Raw genomic sequence first — 25,909 nt, 5'->3', positions numbered from 1 at the left:
GAAAATGAAACTCTACATATACAGCAATCCATGTTTAATTTTATCAAATATAGATACCTAAGAAAGAGTAGGGGAGACCGAGGAGAGTTGAACCATTTTTTATATTGAGACTCATAAGTTTTTAATTAAGCGATAGAAATTAACTTGTATTATACTAAATTAAACCTTGTTTAACTAACTAATAAATGTTTAGGACAAAAACTGCTACTATTTCTTTTTTACCCATAAAAAGTTGACTTAAAGACAACTAGTGAGTTTGTATCAACTCCCCTCTTACTGAGATAAATTGAAACACTGGTCTAGGAGAGTTGAAACAATTATTACCTGGAAGCAATCCATTATTAAGAGACACAGATTTATAAGTAAATGTTATATTAAAGTTACAATTATTCTTAATTTGTACTATCAGTCTCATAGTTACAATATTGAGATCTTAGAAACAAAAAAATAGCAAATAATTATACACTGAAATTTATAGAAAAAAAAAAAAAAAAATCTTAGTAAAACAAATAGTTATGGCACACATAAGATATTTTGCCTTCAGTGCATTCCATTTACACTCCATACACTGGATTCATTATTCATTTAGCTTATTTCTATAATCCCTGAAATATTATATATTGTCATAACTTTTTCTGGGTGTGAGTGCATCCAGTTATCACATGTCCTGTTGACAGCTTTTTTCATAGGGCCAAAGATAGCTCGATCCATGGGCTGAAGTTTGTGAGTACAATGTGGTGGAAATGTTAACAAAACAATTCCATTTTCCTTACAGAAATTAATGTTCTTTACAGCAGTATGTGAGGCATGGTTGTCCAGCAATAACGGAACTACAATATCTTTAGAATGACCGGACTTAATTTTTAAAATGTTCAAGAAATAAATAAAAATCATCTTCTTGGATCCATCCAGATCCGTTGGCTACTCCAATAGATCCAGATGGCCCATCACGAATACAATGATCATTAAAACGCTTGCGTGGGATTATAAACATTGGTGGAATGCAATTTCCTATTGCATTACCAGCTAACGCGATGGTGACCAAAGTGCCTCTTTTTGTCGAGGTCATGGCACTGACCTGTTTTTAACCGCGTTTGGAAATGACTCGATCTGGTTTTTGGACAGTTGTTATTCCAGATTCTTCACCATTCCAGATGTCCTTTGCGTCCAAGTGGTGTTTATCAAGCACAGATGTATAGTTTTTAAAAAACAATTCTACGTTAGTTTTGTTAAAGCTGGTCGCACGACCAAAACAAAATACCAATGCATAACAAAATGCAAACGAGGTGAGTTGAAACAGGCTGTTTCAACTCTCCCAGGATACAGAAGTCGGCTGCCATTAGGTTTGAGCTGATATAACTTTGTTACACTACACAGTCATTCAAAATCTTTATTGCAAAATAACATAATACACTTAGGCTAAAACAGTTAATTAATAAAAAATTTTTTAAAGATATTATTATGATGAAAACTTACTTTTATGTATTTTTTCACCTGACATTTAATAGCGGTGTAAGCGTCGATCATGGTGCATGAACGAATACTGAGCACCCGAGCGGGTGGCAGGAGGATAAAATTAGCAAAGTTACCAACTTGCTAGTGCTTTTAGATTTCCAGAAATTTGTATTGTTTCAACCTACCTTTGGTTCAATTTTCCTCGGTCTCCCCTACAAAAAGAAATCAATGGATAAAAGGCAAAATACAAAATCTCAAAACTCGTATCTAAATGATGTGTCATGCCAATGTTCTGATTAAATAATTACCAAATTGAATGTTCGATATGTGCCTGATCAGCAACTGTTATCAGAGTGCATATTTTATGTACCGCCATCTACAGCAATTACGAATTAAAAAAATAATATAATTCGTAATATTTAATTTTTAATGTTTCCATTATTATTTCTAATCTCTAATAGTACTTTAATAAGCCGGCAGCACACCTGCAATGCCGCTGGTGTTGTGGGTGATCATGGGCGGCGGTAGTCACTTACCATCAGGTGAACCGAATGCTCGTTTGCCCCCTGCGTTGTAAAAAAAAAATACAATTAACAATCGACTTAAAAAGTAGGAAGTTCTTAATTCTGAAATTCTCACTTGCATTTGTTCTTTTTTTATACAAAAATAGAAAAGGTAGTGGATCTTTTTAATTTTTATCAAAATTGAAGACGTTTTAATATGCTACAATGAAGATATTGAATTATTATTTGAAGTATATAGTATTTATTTAAACTAATTCTCGTTGATAATATGTATCATGCTGTATCATATATATTTTCTACGAACTGACAGACAAATTTATCATTAACATATAAAACATACTTACACAAAATGTGCTACTTTATATCTACTTTTTTCTAGGACATGTTATCATTATCTCGTTGTGTGTCAAAAAATTGTCAAGATCAACAATACTCTGCAAATAAACTGGCATTACCAATAGGTAATAGTTTGGGCACGTCTAAAGTAACTAGTTACGATGCTTCTACAGTAAACAATACAACACAAACCTCTGACCACTCTATTTGTTTCGTAAGTCTATTATCACATAATTTATTATTGCGTAATCATAAGCATAACAAAACTTGCTAAAATCTTAACGTTTTAGGAGAAACATGGCGAGTATCCGCTGTTTATGAAAATAATTTGCGCAGACAAATTGAATGAAGACTGTGTTTATAAATAAATAATCTAATAAATAAAAGGATGATTTATAAAAGAATAGTGACAGTGAATAAAATAAAAAAGATAGTGGATATGATTATAATATAAATTTTATTTACAATCTTACATATTACACTGTGTACATGATATCTAGTTTAATATTAAATTTGGCGCGCCATACGCTGCACTAGGCTGTGTCTGAGGCAAGAAATTAGAAACAGACGTGTCCTGAGTAGACTGACTGTTTGCTGTGACCGTTGGCAAGCCGTAACTTCCTGACGGACCCGATGCAGCCACTGCCGTTGATGAACTCACTGATCTTTGAGAATCTGAAGAACCTGAACTTAGGTTTACCCTTAAAGGTGAATTTTGTACAAAAGATGATATCTCTACGCTAGGTTTTGCATTCTCCAAAGATATTCCCGAAACCAGTGATTGATAACCAGCTGATTTTGCTGAACTGTGCTCATCATCCCTTATAATATTTTGCAGGCGATCGATTACAACCGAATCTAGTGCCTCTTTATGCGTCTGTTCCTGCGCTCCACTGTACTGATTAGAATCGGCTTGGTAGCTTGATAAAGATGATGCCGCACTATTGCTTACTGACTGAGCTTGAAGTGGTAGCTGCTGAAGTGGTTGAATAGGTTGAGGTTGTTGATAGGAGTATCCAGATTGAGAGTGAAACTGTTGGGACTGATAATGTGCAAGTGGTTGCGACTGAGGTTGCGGTTGAAATTGGGGTTGAGAATGAGCATAGGTAGGCTGTGACGGATATTGAGGAATGGGTTGTGGTTGGATTTGTGGAATAGGTTGCGGTAGAGGGTGCGGTGCTATCTGTGGCTGTGGCAAGCCGTATGAAGGACTAGGTTGAGAATAATACGGTACTGGTTGAGGTTGAGGGTAAGATTGTGGTAAAGGTGCTTGTTGGGCTTGTGGTTGGGAATATGTAAATTGTGGTTGTGGAACTGGTTGTGGCGGTGCATTGTACTGAAATTGTGGCTGTGGCGGTTGCACGAACGCAGGTTGTACGCTTGGACGTTCGTAATTATAACCAAAGTTGTAGTTATGTTGTGGAGCGGGTGGCGGTGGGTAATGCGGTCGTGATTGCGGTGAGTGCGGTGCAGGAACTGATGGATAATGGAACGCTGGCACTTGCGGTGCTGGCCGTGGTAAATGGTAAGGAGCCTCTGCAACAATCGCTGCAACCAGCGACACTAGCACTACCTGAAATTGAAGAAATATTTGAGAAAATGATTCAATTTTTATCTTGTGCCTATCTGCGAAATAAATATTATACTAAAATTAAAATTTCTCTGTCTATTCCATAAAAAACTTGCGTGAAGATAAACAGAACTTAAAACCTTTCTAAATAAGTGTGTTGTGTCCACAATTAATTTCAAACTAGTTAAACATTACCTTCCATTATCAATGGCAGTGTACACAGTAATTTCACTTTTGACGGTGTTTGTACTTACCGCGCGTTTCATGTCTATGTGTGAATGAAGAAGAGTGTGATGACAGCTGAGAATTCAAAGATTTATACTCTCCACCACTACTGGCAAACTATCGCACTATGGGGATACCTACTTGTTGCACAATTGGCTTTATGTTATTTAGTTATTTATCAATGTGTATTGGTATAAACGGTTTCAGGATAACCATTACAGCACTGAACGTACATAATGTCATTCCTTTCACTTAGACCTTGTTGCTATGCCTATTTCCATATTAAGACCATGTATTATTAAATATGTATTTAAGAATTAATATTTTTAAATTTTTAAGTTTAGGTAATTAAGTGGCGTAATGGTAAACGCATCTGAGGGTTACAAGTTGAAAATTTGTCAGAAGATAAATTTAACAGTTTAAAATAAAAGATTACTTTATGGCGGAGATCTGTAAGCAGGTCATTTCTACAATTCAATATGATGATAATAATAAATAAAGTAATAATTAATTAGTCTCTAGTCTTCAGACCAATCCAGTACAATACATACTACAACTCCCCAAATTATATGTATAAGGAACAATGTCGTGATAGGTGACCAAAATTAATTTTAACAGTGTATCACTTATTTAAAAGGATTATTGTAATGAAATAGTGGTTCCAGATACATTACATATATATATTTTCTTGTAAATTAAAAATTTTGTTTTAAATACTACGAATGTATATTGGTGTAAACAAGGTAATGATATTCCTGAAGAATTTTATAAAAGAAAAAATAATACTTGCAATATATTATTTACATTGCATCTACAAATGGCCATTAATTATTAATATTTTATTGTTAGTAATACCGTAAATATTATGCCATACGCTTTCAAATACAAGTTAACCAACTAATGCCCATGAAAAACTAGGCTTCGTAATTTTTTCTTTGAATAGTATCAATAGAGTTTATACAAAACATTACGTTAAGCTGGAACTGAATGAACACTCGACTAATTAAGGAAGTCTTTAACCAGTTTTGAAATATCATTATGAGTGAATGCATTGAAACTGTAGAGTACTATTGGCATTGTATTGTAGATAGATAGTTTCTTGTAACTCACTCATGAAGTAGCAGGCAATACACGTAGCGTTCTGAGCTTTCCATGTTTCGGTACTAGATTGAAATTGCCTATACTCGTATTGTGCTAATTTGCTTAATCCTATTACTATATTAAAAATCTGGTGTCGTAAGAGGCGAGTAAAGTACCTTAATGGTTGAGGATGGGCAGCGGTGTCCCTCTTGGAACAGCACTAAGGCCTAACTACTGTTGCCAATCCACCTGCCAAACGTGGCAACTACTGGCAAAAAACCTCTTGTGTATGTTTCAGTATCAGCAGTGAACAGTAGAAGGCCGATATGATGATGATGATATTAAAAATACTACTACTACTCGTGTATAATGGTGCTCTCTAATATAATTTTTTTTATACAACTTAGAATGGAAAACAAGCTGACGGCCCACCTGATGGAAAGTGGTAACCGTCGCCTATAGACATGAGCAGTACCATGGACATAACAGAGTATACCGTTTCGCTCATGATACCCCCCATGCGTTGCCATTCCTGAGGACTTAGGTGTTATTCCTCTGTACCCAGTAAATTCACGCCATATCCCACCCTTCAAACCGAAACACAGCCATACAAACACAACTGCTTCGCGGTTGAAACACGAATGGGACAGAGGTACCCAAACCTTTATTCATAAAAACCAATTTTAACTATTAGAATGTTTTGTCACTGTCTTTAATATGGAGAAATTAGTGCAAAAAAAAAAACAAAACACTTCAAAAGCTAAATAGGTTTATAGGAGGTTTGACGTTTTTATGCATAAGAGGGACAATAACGATGGAACGGCTTTTCATGTTCTGCAAAGCATTGGTGTTATGTTTATTATATTTTTTTTGCCATATTTATTCCCTAATATCAGTGTTAAATTACTACAAGGTGCCAAACCGTGTCATTTGTAAAGAGTTTTAAATGATAAAAACCTTAACCAAACACATGTTCAAGGCCCTCATAAAATATTTCTAGTGACATAAAACATGTTTACGCCATGTTCATACATTTTGTTACACTACAGATAGGTATATTCACCTCAAATGTTCATAATTGAATCGATTAGAATAACACTTGCTCAAGTAGTCATTACCTCATTTGGGCGCATCGACATCTCGTTCAAGAACACCGCTTGTTTAATCAATGAGTTCGCATAATAAATTTCACGTGAATCTTCATTCAAATTATAAAAGCAAACAAACGCAGTAATGACCGTCAAAGCTATGATAAACTCGGCTGAAACTGTTTGTTTAGCGGATTTGTCAATCACTCAAGCTCACAAGTTCACTATTGATGATTATTTAAAATTTACCAGAAAAGCACCAATAAATTTGATTACTTTATAATTATGAAATTTGTTTGTTTGTTAACTTATAGCTCCTGAACGACTTGACCAATGACTATGAAATTTAGTATACACGTACTGTGTAAGATAGAAAAAAATATAGGCTACTTTTCCATCCCGATCAGTAATCATATCCCAGTCATGGAACGAAGTCGCGGGTAATAACTAGTAACTAATAAAACCGGTTCAGAATTTACTCAAAAATACAAGCAAATTGAGAGCTTTATCCTTTTTACAATCGCAAAAAAATATGCGGCATAGTATATAATGCTCTCGAATGAAGTCATTAGGGCAACCCACTAAGGGTACATTAATTACTGATGATACTATAATTATTGGTATAATAATAATCCCATTACTATTAATGTGTTATATCAATTTGTTGCCAACAAAGATTTTTCTGTTTTCCTCAATATATCCTAAAAGGAAACTCTGGGAACTGTTGCGATAAATCCTACGCATATCTGTATGTTACATACACATATCTACATATACACATACATAATCAAAATCATCATCATGAATAGTCATCATGAATACAAGTACAGTGTCTATAGTACTACCAAATAGTGCTTTGGAACATCATTTTTTGTACAAAGAAATTAAACAGCTTTAATCGTCATAAAATACTTTTTTTTTTATACAACTTAGAACGGCAAACAAGCTGACGATCCACCTGATGGAAAGTGGTAACCATCGCCTATAGACATGAGCAGTACCATGGACATAACAGAGTATACTGTTTCGCTCAAGATACCCCCCATGCGTTGCCACTCCTGAGGACTCAGGTGTTATTCCTCTGTACCCAGTAAATTCACGCCATATCCCACCCTTCAAACTGAAACACAGCCATACAAACACAACTACTTCACGGTTGAAACACGAGTGGGACAGAGGTACCCAAGCAATCGACTTTTGTACAAAGTCTCCCTCTGGTTAAAGAAACTAACACAGAAACGAATAAACTCTATTGATTGTGAAAAGAATACTCAAGATCAATTCAGAATTACGAAAAATATTAATTTTAATGAGTCTTTTTGAAAGTCACTTATAAAGCGAATAAAAATGTATAAATTTAGTATTTTTATAATACATGGTAAAAACATAAGTCACCTACAGGTAACAAATGCAAACAGTGAGGTAACAGTGAAACCCAGCGGCCAGTCCGCAGCACTCGGCCAATTTGCACATTCGCTTATCTTTCTAACTACTTATTGACATATTACAATGCACCATTTTATTATATAGCAATTTATCAACATCCTATTTTTCTATGAATAGAAAATTTGGAAAATAAAACTATATTATAAAGAAATAATATATTTATTTGCAATAATACGTGCAAAAATACACACTTATTAAGAATATTTTTTTTTAGTACATCTGTTCCGTTGTGGAACAGGCTAAGGTCGGAGATCATGCTGCCTAGTCTTCAATATGATAAATTGTTATTAAGAATAATATTATATGTCACTGTTTAACTTCAAGACTGTTTGATCATAAAGAATTTTTGATTTTTTATTTATAATTATTAAGCATGGCAACAATTGAACTAATTAAAAAATATAATTCAAACTATCACTTAGTCTTTTTCTAACCACCTATAGAATAGCTGTTACTTCTTAAAATTCTTTATAACAAAAATAACAGTCTACGTATAATTTCAAGCAGTTTATCGTTTTATTTAACTAAGAATTACCATAAAGTCAATATGATGTAAATATATTATTTGATTATCTAATTTATTGGTATGGATAAAATAAAAAGCAACGATACTGTACATAGTATACTATGTATTGATTGATACATAACATATATATATAATTATAGAAAATTGTGTATAGTTACAACAACACGTTTATTTTAATAAAAGGGATAAAGAGGTTTCTTCAGGGTCAGCAACACGCACATAATACTCCTCGTATTGCAGGCGTTCATAGGCTACGGTATCTGCTTACAATCAGTTAGGCCATATGCTTATTTGCCACCTCAGTGGTATAAAAGAAAAGTGACACATTTTTCAGGATAAATTTTTTCTTACAAACTACTGTTAATAAACTATATTAAATGGTTTAGTTTAGACAATTAATACGGTTATGATAAATATTTATTTCTTATAAAATACTTATTTTATTTTTTAATCGGGTAATCCTTGGCAACTGTAGGCGGGAGGGCGCCATGTTGTCCCTTAAGTTGTAAGTCCCGCTGTGCCCTCTTCGCCACGATACGGTCGTGTGTGCGTTTCATTTCAAGGATCTCTTTCATTTCTTCTTTATCTTCGCTCTGTACAAAATATATTTTTTATTACATAAATCAAATTAATTTTCTTCCTGCCTAATCTATAACAGCGACTATAATGCATCTGGGATAAAAAAAAAATAGTCTATATCTTTCTCCATACCTAATACTATGCGTATCTATGTTAAAATTATTGAAAAACAAAATTTAAATAAAACGTCTCTACGTTTTATTTAAATTATTTCAATAGTTTAATTTTAATTGTGTATATAATCAGCTTTGATAGATCGAGTATTATTCAGTATTTTGAAAAAAAAAAATGTGTTGACGATATTTGGATGAAATGGAATTGCTGGAGAAATTTTTAGAGAAAAATAAAATGCACGTGAAGAAATATGTAAATTTTATAAATTCATAGAATATACCAATGAAGGTAACAAAGCAACTTGAATCATGAGGTGAAGATAAGGTAATTATTATTTGAACGCTCACATTTTTGTTACATTGTAGTGAAAACTGACACAATACATTTTATTAATTTGGCATAATAAATATCGTAACATGTTTACAAAATTTTTACTTTTAATATAACGTCAATTTGTATTTATATCAATGTATGATAAACGCAGCTATAAACAGGAAATGGCTAAAGTATCGATTGTACTTTAAAATAAAGTCATAATGATATAAAAACAAAACGAATATGTTACTGAATTATGTGTTATTTTACGGAAGTCCGTATCACTGGTTAGTTGATTAAAATTATTCTGTTTATTTCATATACTAGTATACGTGCGAATACCAATATTTGATACTGAAGGTTAACTACTAGTAGATGCTCTATTACCTTTTCTATTAATCAGCAATCTCTGATCAAAATAATTAAATAATTCTAATTAACTAACCAGCAACAAAATGAATAGCTATATTTCTGAGTTTAGATATTAAATTATTTAATTAAAAACTAAATAATAGTGACAAAATATAAAATAACATAAGATCAACACGGAACCCTATTGATTATAAAAAAAATAACAAATCTAATCTGAGGAAGCGAAGATATCACATAACACACACAAGACACAAAATAAAGTCGAACTTAGAACCACTAATGGTTTGTTCTTTTTAATTCACTTAAAAAAATATACAAATATTAACATGAAAAAGACTTATTACAAAAAAAAATCTACTAACATCGAACTTAATAATCCTACAGTAAGATGTCGAGAGATTAGACTGAATCAACTGTAATCAAATTTACATTAACTCGATGACGCAGAATGCTAGCCCTAGTTATTACAGAATTTTACGAGCCCTGCAAATTAGTATGCTAAGTACCTAGATTGGTCTCTTGAAAGAAAGTTGTTGGAATTGTCATCAAATTATACGACCCTATTATAATGTTTTGATATTTGAAGAAAACAGGAATAACAAGAAGTGAATAAATTAAATTGTTCGTTAGCTGTATTCGAGATATTTTGTCTAATTTGTTATTGAAATTTATCAAAATGTCAGAACATTACATTTTACACTCTATTTACATTGCAATGACAACTTAATAATTGAAATTTGTATTTGTGTAATTATAAAGGGTTAGTCTGAAATGACATACTAATCTTGATACTAGTAATGGAAAAGAAAGCAAGTAATAAAGGAAAAGAGGTAGTAAGGAAAAAAATTCTCTAGTACAATGAACATTCGCATATAATAAATGACAAATAAATGTGATTTACTAACATTATATACGTTATGATGTAACATCATGTTATATATTTCACATCATGGTCATGTAAAGTAACATTATTAATAAATAATGTAATGTATGTTTTAACCTACATTACATGACAATGTCAAGTCTAATGTATTATTACACGAGCTTGTGTAATGACCTTACACACCTTTTTACAAACTTTTCAAATTATGAACCTTCTGATTATTTCTAAGCACCAAAGCCCTCTTTCTATTTGCCATCGGCTAACTGTATGCTAGTAAATATTTCATCCTCCGAGCAGGTGGCACTCCTCTTTCAATAACGAACAGAATTTATGTCACGATCATGTAATGTAATATTTATTACATATCGACGTCATGTAAAATGCAATGTAACATTACATATCTCTGTTATGTATTAATTTATTATACAATTTTCAAGTTACGAACCTTCTGATTAATTCTAAGCACCAAAGCCCTCTTTCCGTTTGCCATCGGTTGACTGTATGCCAGTAGCTGTTTCAACCTCTGAGCAGGTGGTACTCCTCGTTCAACGACTAACACAATACGAGCCCACTGTCGCTGCCACTCATTTCTGGTCTCCGCTATCTTCTGGTATGTGTTACCCATCATGGCGATTAACATGTTCACCAGAAGTATTGCTACTATTATCATGTAAATTACGAACAGTAGCTGAAACAAATGTTATTATATCAGTTCAGCAGTTTAGTTTTTAAACCAAATTAACTGGTTTTGTTACAATTAAAATCGATTTTTTATTGTAGAAAACTATCTTTAATTATTGTCGACAATGTCCAATTAATTTTACCAGAGGGAGACTTTGTACAAAAGTCGATTGCTTGGGTACCTCTGTCCCATTCGTGTTTCAACCGTGAACTAGTTGTGTTTGCATGGCTGTGTTTCAGTTTGAAGGGTGGGATATGGCGTAAATTTACTGGATACAGAGGAATAACACCTGAGTCCTCAGGAATGGCAACGCATGAGGAGTATCATGGGCGAAACAGTATACTCTGTTATGTCCATGGTACTGCTCATGTCTATAGGCGACGGTTACCACTTTCCATCAGGTGGGCCGTCAGCTTGTTTGCCATTCTAAGTTGTATAAAAAATAAAAAGTATAAAATTTTGCAATAAAATATATATATAGTTACAAAATTTTATTTAAAATAGAGCTGATACATATTTATTTAATAAACTAGCTGTATCTCGCAGCTTTATCTGGCCTTTTTGCAAACTGCCTTATAATGGAAAAAAACGAAACTGCAAACAAAATTATAAAATCTCGAATTTGAATATATTCATAATTATTATTGAAGGGACAGATAAAGAATAACTATGTAATGCAATTTTTTCTTTACATTTTGTATATTTGTTACTTATAAGTTTTATATTATTTATATTCTATACAATAAATATTTTTGTTTCTTTTCATACCACAAAAAAAAATTTACCTTCGCCTCAATCTCGTGATCCGTGTGCTCAAATGCGGTGTAGTAGTCGGAGAAAGAGGTGAGTGACATTAGAAACATTGCCATGATGCTCTCCATGGGTGACGGCATAGGGTTCGACACTGAGTCATCGACACCCTCAGGTGTGTTCGGATTGTCAAACGATAGAAAAATAACGTAGTAAGCTGTAATTGTAAAGTTTTTTAATATATTACATACATTTTGTTTATTCATTCTTATTTAGTTTATGATTTTTTTAGTTTCATAAATCTAATACAAGTTTTTTTATTAATATTTTAAGGGCTTTTACCTTCTTCAGGTATATCAGTCCTAAAACATAGTATACAAAAAGGAAAAAAATTAATTATAATTTAAAAAAAAAAGAATAAATTAAAAAAGGATATATTCTCAACAGACAGCAACAGAATATTTAAAAAAGGACAACGTAAAAAGACATTTTAAAATTAGAAACCAATACTACTTAACTAATCGGCTATGGACTGAAATGATTCATTGTTATTTATTTATTAATTATTTGTGTCATAATATTTTTAGTAGAAACATCTTCTATTGTGTTTCCTTTATTTATTTTTACAAATTTATAGATAAAATAGCACTGTAAACAAAATTCCAATATATAATAAAAAAATAAATTGTATATAAAATTCGTTTAAAAATCTTATTAAAATTTTTACAGCGTCTTCATCTGCGCGATGGGATGTTACGTTGTCCGATCAGACCAAAAAATAACCTATATTCGTCTCCATCTTAAGTACCCACGTGTATACAAAATTTTAAGACTATTTATAGTTAAACAATAAAGCAGCCAGATGTCAAAAGAAAGAAATATGCTTTCGCATTTGTAATGTTTATAAGGATATTATGATTTTATGTAACATTTTACGCTATTAACATATTCTTTTCTTGAGTTAATAATAAAAAAATAAATAAAGCGCAAATTATATCGCTATATTATATGGAATATTATTATGATGTATTATTATTACATGCATTCCATACTTTCAAGTAAATACATTTCAAACGATGTTAAAGATTTAAATATGAAAATAAAACAAAAAGGGATCAAAGTTTCTACTACGGTGGGGTGAAGAAATACTTCGATATATCTTGAAAGCAAGACCACGAATCATGTGGTTTTAGAATTCAATTGTAGAGACGTAGGGTCGGATTTGGTTTAGAAACCAGTAGGACTGACGGCGTGGCGTCAAATTGCATTACAATAGCCCCCCGATAGCGTATTGTAGAATGCGTCGGGGCAAATATAAGCGGCTCTGCCCCACCGCCGCTTGACCGAGTAGAAATGGATCCCCGACAAGGATATCGTCCTGTTTTTATATATACTTAACGAGCTTAAATATTTCAATAGTGCGTTTCAGGATTCATGTCATTCAGATAACAAAGAATACCATGTTATCATTTATTATAATTGTAGAGTCATTTGTGGTAATTTGTATACTATTTAATTAATTGTAATTTGTATTTGTGGCTATTTATATAATATTAATTATAGTTTTTATTATTATTTAGAATGTGTATGTAAATATTAGTTATTTCTTTACGTTTAACCTAAAATTGTGTAGCTTTCAATGCATTAAATGATTATGCCACATACTCAACAAAGAATCTCCTGTAATGTCACATACAATCCATAACATGACAATCTCCACAGTTGCCCTAATGTGGTATAAATAGTTCAGCTTTCTTTGTTAGTCTGTTACACAAGTGAAGTTCAGTGTGTCACGTACACAGTTTGGTCACACCTAGACTTTTAGTTTGAATAGCGAACTGACGCAGTGAGTTTAAGTTTCTCAGAAACAAATCGCAGTGATGGTGATGTACCGACCATCTCGAGTACTAATTCGAAAAGTACTAGATACTCCAGTACTCGAGTATCTGATATATCAAAGATAGATACACAATATTTTAAAAGGATTAAATAACTGAACATTTATTAAGTATCTTCATTAAAAGTAAGCTTCAAAATCAATTGAAAAATTCTCAAACTTGATGAACTACTCGAGTACTAATCCGAGTCTCAAAATCGAGTCAGGATTCGATTACTTTTTTGAATGAATACGAAAGTACTCGAATACCAAAAATGCTGACTCAGCACATCACTATTTTGTGGGTGGTTAAATAAGTGTAAGTACACGTATCACAAAACTTATGACAGCCAATATTTGTTTTAACGTGTAAATAAAATTACCTGTCTTGATTATTTTTACTATGTTTTCACCAGAGTTTCTTTCATGATGCTTCTATTGGTAAACAAGTTGACAGCCTACCTGATGGAAAATGAAAACTGTTGCCTATAAACATAAACAACACTATAGATATTACAGATTGCACTATAATGCCCATAGTAATCATGTGTTGCAATATCTAAAGACTATCATGTCTTATCCCTCTCTATCATATAATTTCCCTGACATTATCCACCTTTTAAACCGAAACACAGCCCTGTACTCGTAAGCACAATTTTTACAGCAAAAACAATAAAATAAAAAAAAATAAGAAGAAAGATACCTCTTGCCTCATTAAAGAGGCAGGTAAAATCTCATTACCTATCTTTCTAATTTGCTTTGACGTTTACTACGTGTGATTTACCTTGATCTATTTAGTATATTTATATATTATTGTTTATATTATATATGTATGTTTATGTATTGTAATCTTATTTTTATATAAATGATATTTAGAATATTTTGCATTTTGTTTGATTCCTTTTTTGTATTTACTGTGTCTGACTTGCGTCATTTACCTTCTCTCTGTACCTATCTATTATTTATGCCAGGTAGTCTGTAAGAGATTACTTTTAGCAATAAGACCGCCTTTTGTATATGCACATTCTCCTTGTGTACATCTCTATTGTGCGCAATAAAGAGTTATTGTTATACTCAACTAGACGACTTATAAACGAGTTAAGAAAACTGCTTTACACGCATCATAATATTTATTACTAGTATATAGTAGTATATAATCTGTGATTTATTTAATATAACCTGTCTATAAAAAATATTTTTATATTTTTTTTTATAAAAAGAAGCTTACCTTGAGAGAATCCCATCACGAAAACCAAGTAAATACAAACAAAACGCAGAAGGTCGCCCATCACCATTCTGTAGATCATCACCACGAACGGACCTACTGTTTTAAAACCCCTGCCGACGAGAGAAAAACATTTCTAATTGACTATTATTTGAATTTGAGTTCCCCAAAAAAAGAGAACTAAATTAATATTGGAAAAAAGTAATCAAAATATATTAATTCAGAATTATATTATCATTATTAATCAGAGGTAAATATATTATATTTTATGACATACACACGAAAAAATCTACGCAAATTAGAACAGTCTGACAGTCGCTTAAAAACACATTACATTTACTTAAATTTCTTTGTAACTGAGCTCTCACATTAAGTTATCCTATTTCATAGGAGACACGCTCTTTCTAAGAACTGCCACTGCCTTCTAATGATTGTCTTTTGTTTCTTATTTCAGAAAATTCTGTAAGATTTCATCCTGTAAACCTTGTCGGAGGCTTTTGTTTACAACAAGTTTTACTAATAGTTGCCACGCTTGGCAGGCAGATTGACAACAGCTTTAGAGATGTTTTAAAATGAACGCTACTGCCCATCCATCGCCCTCCCTTAGTCGCCACTTACGACACCCACGGGAAAGGAAGGGGTGGCCTATTCTATGCCGGGACCACACGGACAATAGAGAATAAACCATATAGTAGTAAATTGTATGCAATTACCTGCAGAAGAATAAGAAGTAAGGAGCGGTAGTCAACATAATGATAACTGCTAGATGATCTTCCTCCACGTCAGCACACCACAGACGTAGTGTGGGCAGTATCAACATTAAAATGCATGAGAACAGAAACATTACCCTGAAAAACAACACACCGTCGTATCAACTGCCTAGTCTTTAAGATCGGATATTCTATGTTATGAGAAACCATGCCTACCTAAACATGTTCCAAATGAATCAATCGAGAGAATAGATAGGTACTCTTTATTGTTTCCTCTAAAAGATTACAATAGTATTTTTTTTATAGATGTTAACAATTACAAGAAATAATCACACTGAGAAAACAATGGGCGACTTTATTGCTAAAAGCGATCTCTTCAAGGTAACCTTTGGATGAAGAGGAATAATTATAAACAGTTTGATAGGAGACACGATAAGAATACTTACTACTACCGATTCCATGATGGAAAACTGTATACAAAAGTTGTATGCATAAACGGCTTTACATCAAGGTTGGCAACGTGAAATGGAAATGAGGGATTTATGTTTTTACCAATAAGTTATTATGGTTTAGAGTCAGATATTGTAGTAAAATTGTCTAGATATGAGTAATATCGCTTATGTGCGATATCGAATTGCACATTGATATTAAAAAGAATATTTGATCCACTTTTTCGATATTTTATTTTATAGGCGGGGAACAAGCATACGACGCTCCTGATGGTAAGCGGTTACCGAAGCCTGTGAATGCCTGCAATACCAGAATATCTAAAAAAAACGTCACATTCATTTTGATTTTATCATCCGATCTCATAAATATATTGATATTTGATATCGTACTCAATATAATAGTTATCTAATACCTAATACATAGATATTATCTTGTTAAATATAGTTACTCAGTAATGGGCCAATATAAAGATTTTTTAACTATAGATGTAGGTACTATTTAGTCCTCAATGACTTTACATTGAGACTATCTTAACAGTTGCAAGCTAAACTTAAATTTAGACTTTAGTACATAATATACAGTGCTGTTCTATGACTGTTAGTTAGGGTTATTACTTTTCACCAGGTAAATCGCCATATCTATTTCCAAAAGTTTTTTTTTTAATATTTAGGCATACTATACCTATATTATGCCTTACCTAGACGGAACAGTGCTTAAGTTTTCAAAGAACATCTTTAAACCAAGAAATCTTGCTTCTCTTAACGCAGCTCCAATATAGGCAAAGGCTCCCAACCACAGCATAAGTTCAGCTGTTAGTCTGACCTATAACATTATTGAGTTGGGTTGAATAGATTGGTTGGACTATCGATATTGGATTACGCGAGACACCAATAACCAGTAAAGTGATGAAAGGATGAAGTAAGGTCAGTAGCCCTAATAATCATGATGAATGCATGGAGACTTAACCACTATAGTTTCCAGAGAGCATTGCGCGGAGCTCGACTTACTGTCAATGCCCCCCACCTCCAGATTGGTTGGGTTGTATTGAAGATTACTGTTAGAGCTGCTTTGTTACTACACCGCATTTGTGATATTCGCGGAAATTTTAATAAACTATTTTTACATCTGATATGCAGACTGCATATAATAGATGCGATTTTTAAAAAATTTACTCCGTTTCAATAGTAGAATACTTTAAAATGATGCGAATGCTTTTAATTTCAACTTGTATATGTGTAACAATGTTGTATGAAAGGTAATAATGCAGACTAAATAATGCAAATTGTCATTCTAACATTAGATTTATATAAATATAATATTATTATACATACTTTGGCTTGAAAACTATCAAAGTTCATCAGTCGACATTCTTCAGTTAGGCCTTCCCACCAGCCTTCCATATTAGTTTCTCTAGGAGCTAGAATAAACATATATCGATCATAATTCAATGATTATATGAAATATTTAAAATCAACAATCCAATTACAAATAATTCTCTTACGTTTATCCTTGTCTTTTGAATGACTCTTAAATCGAGCGCACTGCGGACCTTCGGATTTTGTTGCATTTATAATTTCGACAGCTCCAGAATCGAATTCCGTACCGTTCATTGGTACAGTACAATTTTCTGGAAATGGTATATATTGGATAAATCGATGTGTTATATCCATTATTACTTTTTTTATAACACAGGAGGCAAACGAGCATGCAGCTCACCTGATGGTGACTACCGCTGCCCATAAGCACCCGCAACACCGGAGGCATTGCAGATAAGCTGCCAGCCTTTCAATTATTTTATTAACGTTATTAAGCCTCACTGCGGTTGCCAAACGTGGCAACTACTGACAAAACCCTCTTATGGGGGAGGTCTGTGTTCAGCAGTGGACAGTTAACGGTTAATATGACGATGATTATGATGACTCCAGTGAAGCATGATGATAATGAAATTAGGTCTTTTATCTATCTTGTTAAATCCACCAGAAATTAATTACTACAGTTTCTAAGCGACGCAGATTGACCTAACGTGGTATACTGGGGGGATAGGGATTGTTAGTAATGAAGACTGAGAATCCCATTGCTAGCAATATACCCAACCAGGTCGACCTCTTGCCTATTTCACAGTTCTATAGTACTCGTATATTCTTAGATGCACACTTACCCACGTCCGCTACCAACTCAGTATCAGTTACATTCGGACCAAGAGTAGCATTCAAGGTGGTACTATTGAGAGCTCTGTCTGGTGGTCCAGGCCTTAGTGTGAAGCATACCAGAGATATAAGAAAGTAAAAAGAGAATAATATAAATTGCCGATAGAAACGAAACTTAACAAAAGTGTTCCACTTTGTCTTTAAGAGGTCTATTAACATGCCCTCTAACAATTCTAAATGCTCGTCTTTTTCCTGAAACCAAAAATAAGAAATAAATTTTTTTAGTCCTTATGGTATACGAAATAAGAATATTACTATTAAATATTACTATTACTATAACTATTTATATATTATACGAAATATTACTATTACTATTTATTTCCAAAGAATCGAGATGTTGTAATAGCCGATTAGTGAATACCAGAGTAAGAAGAAGAAAACTCGACAATAAATCCTATACCAAGCTGCCTGCCAGCATGGTAATAGTGCTACTACTGTATTATATTATTTTCAACAATAATAAACCTATCCTTCTCTCATGAAAAGAGACCATATCTAACCAAGACGAGTCAGTAGACACAATATTTTCTTAGTGATTGGTAAACAATATGTGAACCTAGCTAATGGAGAGTGATATGTCCATAAGGAATAGTCACCTCCTGCATCCACGACTTCCTGCAATGTATTTGAGGTCCTCACTCCATCTAGTATGAGGTCGTCCTACACTACATTTGCCCAAACTGGGTTTCCATCTAAGAACATTTCTTCCCTATTGGTTGTCGGTTCCTCGAGCTATGACCAGCCTATATTATGCATGCACGCATGCAGATAATCCCTAATAAAACTTTACATTTAATACAAAAATACACAGTCAGCTATATAGATTGAATTTTCATAAAAAAAATATCAATTTTTTATTACATATATATCTTACCCCAAACACGACCAAATTCAATGCGGAATCTTTACTTATTAGCCCCGTCTCGGTATCTATAGTATCCACTTGACCCAACGGGTAAGCAGCACATGTAGTGGCGCCAATCTGCCAATATATCTCGCGTTCTATATTCAAAATGTGGAAAAACAATTCAGTTCGCGCCAATTTTGCAGCCAGCGTCAACGGTGTAAGGTTTTGGACGTTGCGGATATTCAATGATGCACCCACTTCGTACGCCATGTCGAAAGTACTCTGATGAATAAAACATCGTTAATTTATCTTTTTTTTTTTATACAACTTAGAATGGCAAACAAGCTGGCGGCCCACCTGATGGAAAGTGGTAACCGTCACCTATAGACATGAGCAAGTACCATGGACGTTTATCAGATGTTTTCTCGTCTATCTTATAGGTACTGATAAACTAACAGCCTAAGGAATTATGTTATAAAAAATATTATATACAAAGCTTGATCTCACATGCATAGGTTAAAGTCTTGGAATAAAAATCTATTCTTAAGTATTTTTTTACACCTAAGATATGAACCTAAATATCAGATTTATTTAGCTTGTATTTATCTATTTCGTAATGTATTTCTGTCGGCAAGCTTACCGCTGTAGTACCAGCATAGTTGTGTATATATTTGAAGAATGGGATACGGTAGTGAAATTACTAAATCTATAGAAGCGCCCAGTAACTACGTACGAGCACGTAGACGGCATTATTTGATGTTCCGTTAAGAAGAACAGAATCGACCAAGCAAGCTCCCTTCTTGCGTTGAGACTACTCAATGATGCTTTGAGCCAATATCCACAACTAGACATATTTGCCTGCAACTTGAGTTTCATCGGATGGCCATTAAGTGTTTGTGTTCAGATAATTAAAGTCATCATAATATCATCATAAAATGTTATTTCTATTATTGTTATATAGTATTTATTCTTATTATTATTTATAGTTATATAGTATTTGTTATTGTACCGGTTCTTTCTTGGGTGAGTGTATTGTGAAACTGTAAAGTTTACCCAATTAATCAAATAAATAAATAAATTACATAACATATTAGTTCTCCTGAAAGAAAACGTATGTGGTGATATTTATAACTATAGGTAGTGGTCACCACTTTTCATCAGGTAGACTGTCAACTTGTTTGCCATTTTAAGCTACATAAAAAATACCTAGGTGTAAAACTGCTTTATACTTGCCATCTTTTCGTAAATAACAAGCATGTGTAGTACAGTGTTCCCATTGGTATCCTGTTTGTTGGGGTCGGCCCCTCGTGCCAGTATCAACCGGTAGCACTCCTCCTGGCCGAGACATGCCGCAAAACTCAGCGGATATTCACCCCAGTACACGTAACTGTCAAATGTAAATATATTTTAAAATGGTCATACTCATCGTATACCGGACTTACGTGTGCTACTGTTAATTCGGATCTTAACATGTTAATGATAATTAAATATTTATCTAACTTGAAGTTTCGACTCATAGAAAAATAAAGCCAAAAGTATTATTTTTAATCTATTTTTCAAGATATTAAATTATTTAAATAAATTTTTATTTATTTTTAGTTGCATGTACTCGTACATTATACTAGCCGTATTTAATTATTAAATTAGATATATTTATTTCATTATTATTTAATTAAATTTTAATAATAGAAAGAAGTATGAGAAGCGGGCTTTAATGCTATTAACATTAGCTAACTACGAACTAAATGCAGACTGTAGAGTTTCTTTAAAGTGGACATATATTAAAAAAATACTATGCTGACTACAACACAGCGAAAACTACTAAGTTAATTTTATAACGTAAGCGTCTGCCTTAAGAAGCTTTATTAAATTTCAACTAAAAGGGGAAACGTGACACCATAACACCTCGAGCAAGAACTGGTATTAAAGAGACTAATGAAAATAATCCATGAGAGACTAAAATATTATTTTTTATTCCAAACATACAGAAACTGTCACAGCCTATAAATCACATCAGAAATTCAGAAATAAATCTAATTACCCGTCATAATTTGTGTCTGGTTGCACATTAACCCATTCATGATCTTGCGAGTCCGACCTCGATGCCTTTTGGTCTTCAGGGCACATGAAGTTGCCGAAACAACGCTCGTGGTAATCAGCGCCGGCATCCAACAAAAACTTCACCATCGTCGGATCTTCGTTCACTATAGCCATGTGAAGGACGCTTTCGCCTTTACGACAGAAATAATGTAAAATAATGTACAATGAACTTGTAATATTAAATGCTAAGTTACATTTAATGCTAGTAATAAAGGGTGCATAGAAAACATTAGGTATCTTGTCATACAGGGAGGTCAAAGAATAGAGTAGGTTGGAAAAAAATACATGAAATAGTTGCCCCGTCAACAGGAAAGTCTTAAATAAATAAAACAACATACATGATACATGAAAGTCGACTACCGCGTAGTTCCTCTTGGAAACCATGATGGTTAGTACTTAGTGAATTCGACACGTTTGGTCTACTGACCTGTCTTCATCCCTACCTGATCCAGTGTAAATGTATAGCACTGGCGGGCTTACCATTTTACTTTTATGAATAAGAAAAAAAAAATTAAACGCCAGGTATAATAGTAACAAAGCACCCAAATGAATGAACCAATTTTTATGCATTTTTTTATGGTGGCAGATATAACTCGCCACAGTGCTAGGGCCACGAGGACACTTTCGCTTTTGACTATACCTAACCCCACCAATTTTTGGAGACAAAACGAGAGAAGATGGATAGTATATATATCCTAAATATATTCATACGCTATTAATTTACGTGTTTTGTACTAAATTTTACTTCAAGATCTCCGTGTAATGTTCAGCACAAGAATGCAATGTCATCTTCACTCCTTTTTATTGCGATGATGTTGTAGTTTGTCCCCTAGTCGCTTTTTGCGACTGAGGGACAAAATACAATAGATAGACCAATGTAAACGACGAAATAAAATATTTAACATACTTATGTAAATAATACTCACATTAGAATAAATTTCTCGTAAGCAATAGATAAGGTGGAAACTTATTTAATTACAAATTGAACGTAACTTAAAGGTCCGTAAACAAAAGTTAAATGAGTACATTGTAAGCGCCCTTAAAAGTTCATTCTCTAGGTAACAAGATAAAATTAATTTAATATCCCCTTAGTCCATTCTCCAATAATTGGAAAGCTTCATACTCTGAGTAAGGGAAGTACGTGTCCATAAATCACGATTTATTTAATTTTTTAACGCCCGCCTATCGCGCACTCTATCTAATTAGGTATCATGATGTATGAAACTTTAATATATAACCCACAGATAACATAATGTACATAAAAGGTATACAACATTAACTGTATATTTTTAAGATTTATACAAATTAAAAAAAAATATATCTGTTATTCAATTATACAACAACAACAACGTAAGTTTGACATTCAACTTATGAATAAAATAAGTCCTGTATAGACTTATTTTTACATAATAAATATTATGATGAGCAAAATTATGAAATGTAATAATTATTACATGCTAACATCATCTATGATATCGTTTCGTTTTATTAAACCTGACTATATAACCTCATAAAAGAAGGGATTACGCTGTAGCTCATATTACACTACACTAATTCTCAGAAAATATATATTATGTTACTTTAGTTTTGACACAAATATACCTCAATTAACATGAATTCTAACCAGCTTGCCGAACGAATGATCACGAAAAAACTCTATCAACAAGCTTATGGAGCAATAAGATTTTATGATAACATTACTTACCGTAATACTCATCACTCATGTAGATGTCATTTATAAGTTTTGGATAGAACCGCAGCAATCTCTTGGCGAGGTCGGCCACAAGGGAGGTAGCATTCAGCAGACAGAGATGCAGTATCGTCTCACCCACTGCGCCGCGCTCCTAATGTATACAAACTATTATTAGAGTCTTAAATTTAATTAATCTGATAAAACAACCCGCAGGGTTACTTTTTCAAATACACAACTACCGACGGAAAGATCAAAGGAACTATAAATGTATTCTTTTTAAAATGGGACAGTAAATAAGAAGTGATCTCCTCCCGATTCCCTTTTCGCATAATATTGAGCTTCAGTCGATTTTTTGAGTATGTATACCAATATAACTTAATATATTATACTGGGCTACCCTGTTGCGTTACCCGATTTCTTAATCTATATAAAATTAATAAGCAAACTTAATAAGCAAGCATACGTAAACAATAGTACATTAATCAATTTGTATATAGAATTGAAGCTGTACAGTTATTTAATACAATATATTTAATCGATGCAATTTTCAGAAAAAAAACAAAAAAATATATTCAAAAATTTTGCAATCTTAATAGTTACATAAAAATCTAAATATCTATGCAAATGCAACATGGAAACATACCTTTAGATCCCAACAGAGTTCTCTGTATGCTGATGGATTGGCATCATACTCTGCCTGTGTAACTTCAGGCCAGTCTTTCTCTACGTCAAATTCCTCATCTGGATTCTCCATGCCTCTTAAAGGTGGCAGCTAAAGTTTTGGTATAAAAATAAGATGTTACAACACTTTATTGTACATTTTTTTAGACTTTCCTTGGGTGCGGTTAGGGATATAATATCTTTGTTAAATACTAATAGTATTTTAGAAATTGAAATGAAATTTAGAGAATGCACTATTCCAGAAACTTAGATATACTTTAAAATTCATTGTAACTTTTTTTCACGGGGGTATGACAAAATTTCTGTTTTCAAATTTCTATATCAAGTAAAATTTTTTCAGAAGTACCTATCTACGAATATATTGAATTAAGCTCCATTAAAATTTTAACAGCATTTACATAAAATGAGCAAAAAAATTCATATCACTTTCAGTCACAGTTTTATCTGCAACCACCTGTCTGTTATAAAGGATAAATTATGGGGGGAAGGGATTGTTAGCAATGGAGTTTGACAGCCCCATTGCTAGCAATATGCCCTATTAGCTCAACCTCCGCGTGGTTTCCCCTGGAAACCATCATGAACAATTCTCGTTGAATTCGTCACGATGGGCAGGTCAGTTAGACCTGTTTCATCCTCGTCTATCATCCTTCACTGGTGCCCTATCAGCATATACCGATAGCGCGGGTGGGGTTACTATTTCATTATCACCTATAAAAAAAAAATATAAATTTGAACAGATAAATTTATCTATATTACATACCATATTAAAATCTATCCAGTCGTTTAAGAGTCATCATAGGCGTAAATTAAGAGAGAACCGGGTGGGCCATGTCCACTCTATAATTGTCTGATGCCTACCTCAAAATTCGAGCAAAATTTCACTAAATCACCTGAGAATACATACGACATATACCTTTTTTAACGGGCCAAACCCACCTTGGAAAATAATCTTAAATATGCGAATGAGAGTAATTGAATATCAAACATCCTTACAAAATTTTATATTTTATGAATACCTATTTGGATTACTAAAATACTTTGTAACACTATTATCCCTGACTATCCTACAAAGGACTAGCATGAAAATAAATGATAGATCGCAGCTGCCTACAAAAAAATTTGTGTATTATAACGAAATCGTAGAATATTACTCTGTGTTCTATTCTAAGATTTTTACCAACTTATGTCTCGGCCGTTCCTTATTACGCAGTAGCACCAGATGAGATATCGGTATGTATCGCCCATTACCCTTATTGTACAGAAATGGCTCCACTTTAGTCTTGATAGCGTGGTCTATCTCTGCATACTGTTTGTTTTGCACAGCACGCTTCATCATATCCACAAGTAAACCACCACCTGAGATACCACAGCACACATTTGTCATATTCACTAGCTGTATCTAGCGGCTTTTCTCACATGAATTAGGTTATAAAGTACCTTTATTACATTAACATATAGGAATATGTTAATCTAGGCTATGGTCTATTATCTTTTCAGCCGTTAACTGTTTTGCCAATAGTTGTCACACTTGGCAGGCGGGTTGGCAACCGCAGCTAGGCTTTTAGACATGTTTTAAGAGGGACGCTGCTGCCCATCCCTCTACCATTAAGTTCCTCTTACGACACCCATAGGAAAGAAAATAGTTGCCTATCCTATACCGGGACCACAAAAACGAAGGCTATGCTCTATACTTGTACTAAATTGCATTCAAATTCGTTCAGTTAATTAAACGTGATACAGTAACAAACATCCTAACTTTCACAATATATTTTATACCACTAAAGGCCAGTCAAATAGAGAAGTCCAATAATGTAGTATGCTAAAGCTGGTGATTGTTGACTCTAGGTAGAATTTGAATTTGGAATGTAATATCAACGCTTGTACTCTTCCACAAAGTTTCACTCTTGAATTTTATTTCATTAATATTAATTAAACGATAAAATAAACATAAGATATTTTGATACACACATTCTCACTCATGACACAATATAATAATCACAAAAGTAGTACCTTTCAAATCAATAAGCTTATAAAGTTTCTGTTCTGATGTTCCAGCTTGTTTCTTAACACCACTCGTAACATTACTCTCCGTATTACCCATATTTAATTAATGACTATTATTTTTAAAAAGTAATCTTGATTCGAATGTCTTACACAAAATAATACTTCCCTGCG

The 25,909-nt window shown here is 33.1% G+C and overlaps 2 protein-coding genes across 2 annotated transcripts; both read right to left on the bottom strand.

Moving 5' to 3' along the window:
- Positions 1-2,785: 2,785 nt before the first annotated feature.
- Positions 2,786-4,165, bottom strand: LOC113523027 (uncharacterized). The gene is made up of 2 exons (XM_026908892.3): positions 4,140-4,165; positions 2,786-3,888 (listed from the first exon to the last, which is right to left on the bottom strand). Exons 1-2 carry the CDS (start codon positions 4,149-4,151, stop codon positions 2,812-2,814), a joined length of 1,089 nt encoding a protein of 362 aa, XP_026764693.2. The 5' UTR covers positions 4,152-4,165; the 3' UTR covers positions 2,786-2,811.
- A 3,743-nt stretch (positions 4,166-7,908) lies between these two features.
- Positions 7,909-25,889, bottom strand: LOC113522808 (transient receptor potential cation channel subfamily V member 5). The gene is made up of 16 exons (XM_026908630.3): positions 25,745-25,889; positions 24,912-25,090; positions 23,697-23,825; positions 23,066-23,204; positions 21,302-21,491; positions 20,494-20,647; positions 19,288-19,542; positions 18,365-18,605; positions 17,708-17,833; positions 17,538-17,623; positions 16,904-17,028; positions 15,760-15,894; positions 15,050-15,159; positions 11,981-12,162; positions 10,959-11,201; positions 7,909-8,843 (listed from the first exon to the last, which is right to left on the bottom strand). The coding sequence occupies exons 1-16, from the start codon at positions 25,833-25,835 to the stop codon at positions 8,691-8,693; spliced, it is 2,538 nt and encodes an 845-aa protein (XP_026764431.1). The 5' UTR covers positions 25,836-25,889; the 3' UTR covers positions 7,909-8,690.
- Between the last annotated feature and the right edge of the window lie 20 nt (positions 25,890-25,909).

Source organism: Galleria mellonella, unplaced genomic scaffold (genome assembly GCF_026898425.1).
Source record: "Galleria mellonella isolate WM207_F2 unplaced genomic scaffold, CSIRO_AGI_GalMel_v1 utg38, whole genome shotgun sequence".
Classification (NCBI taxonomy): domain Eukaryota; kingdom Metazoa; phylum Arthropoda; class Insecta; order Lepidoptera; family Pyralidae; genus Galleria; species Galleria mellonella.
The sequence above is the reverse complement of the archived record's forward strand: the minus strand, read 5'-3'. Positions and strand labels throughout refer to the sequence as shown.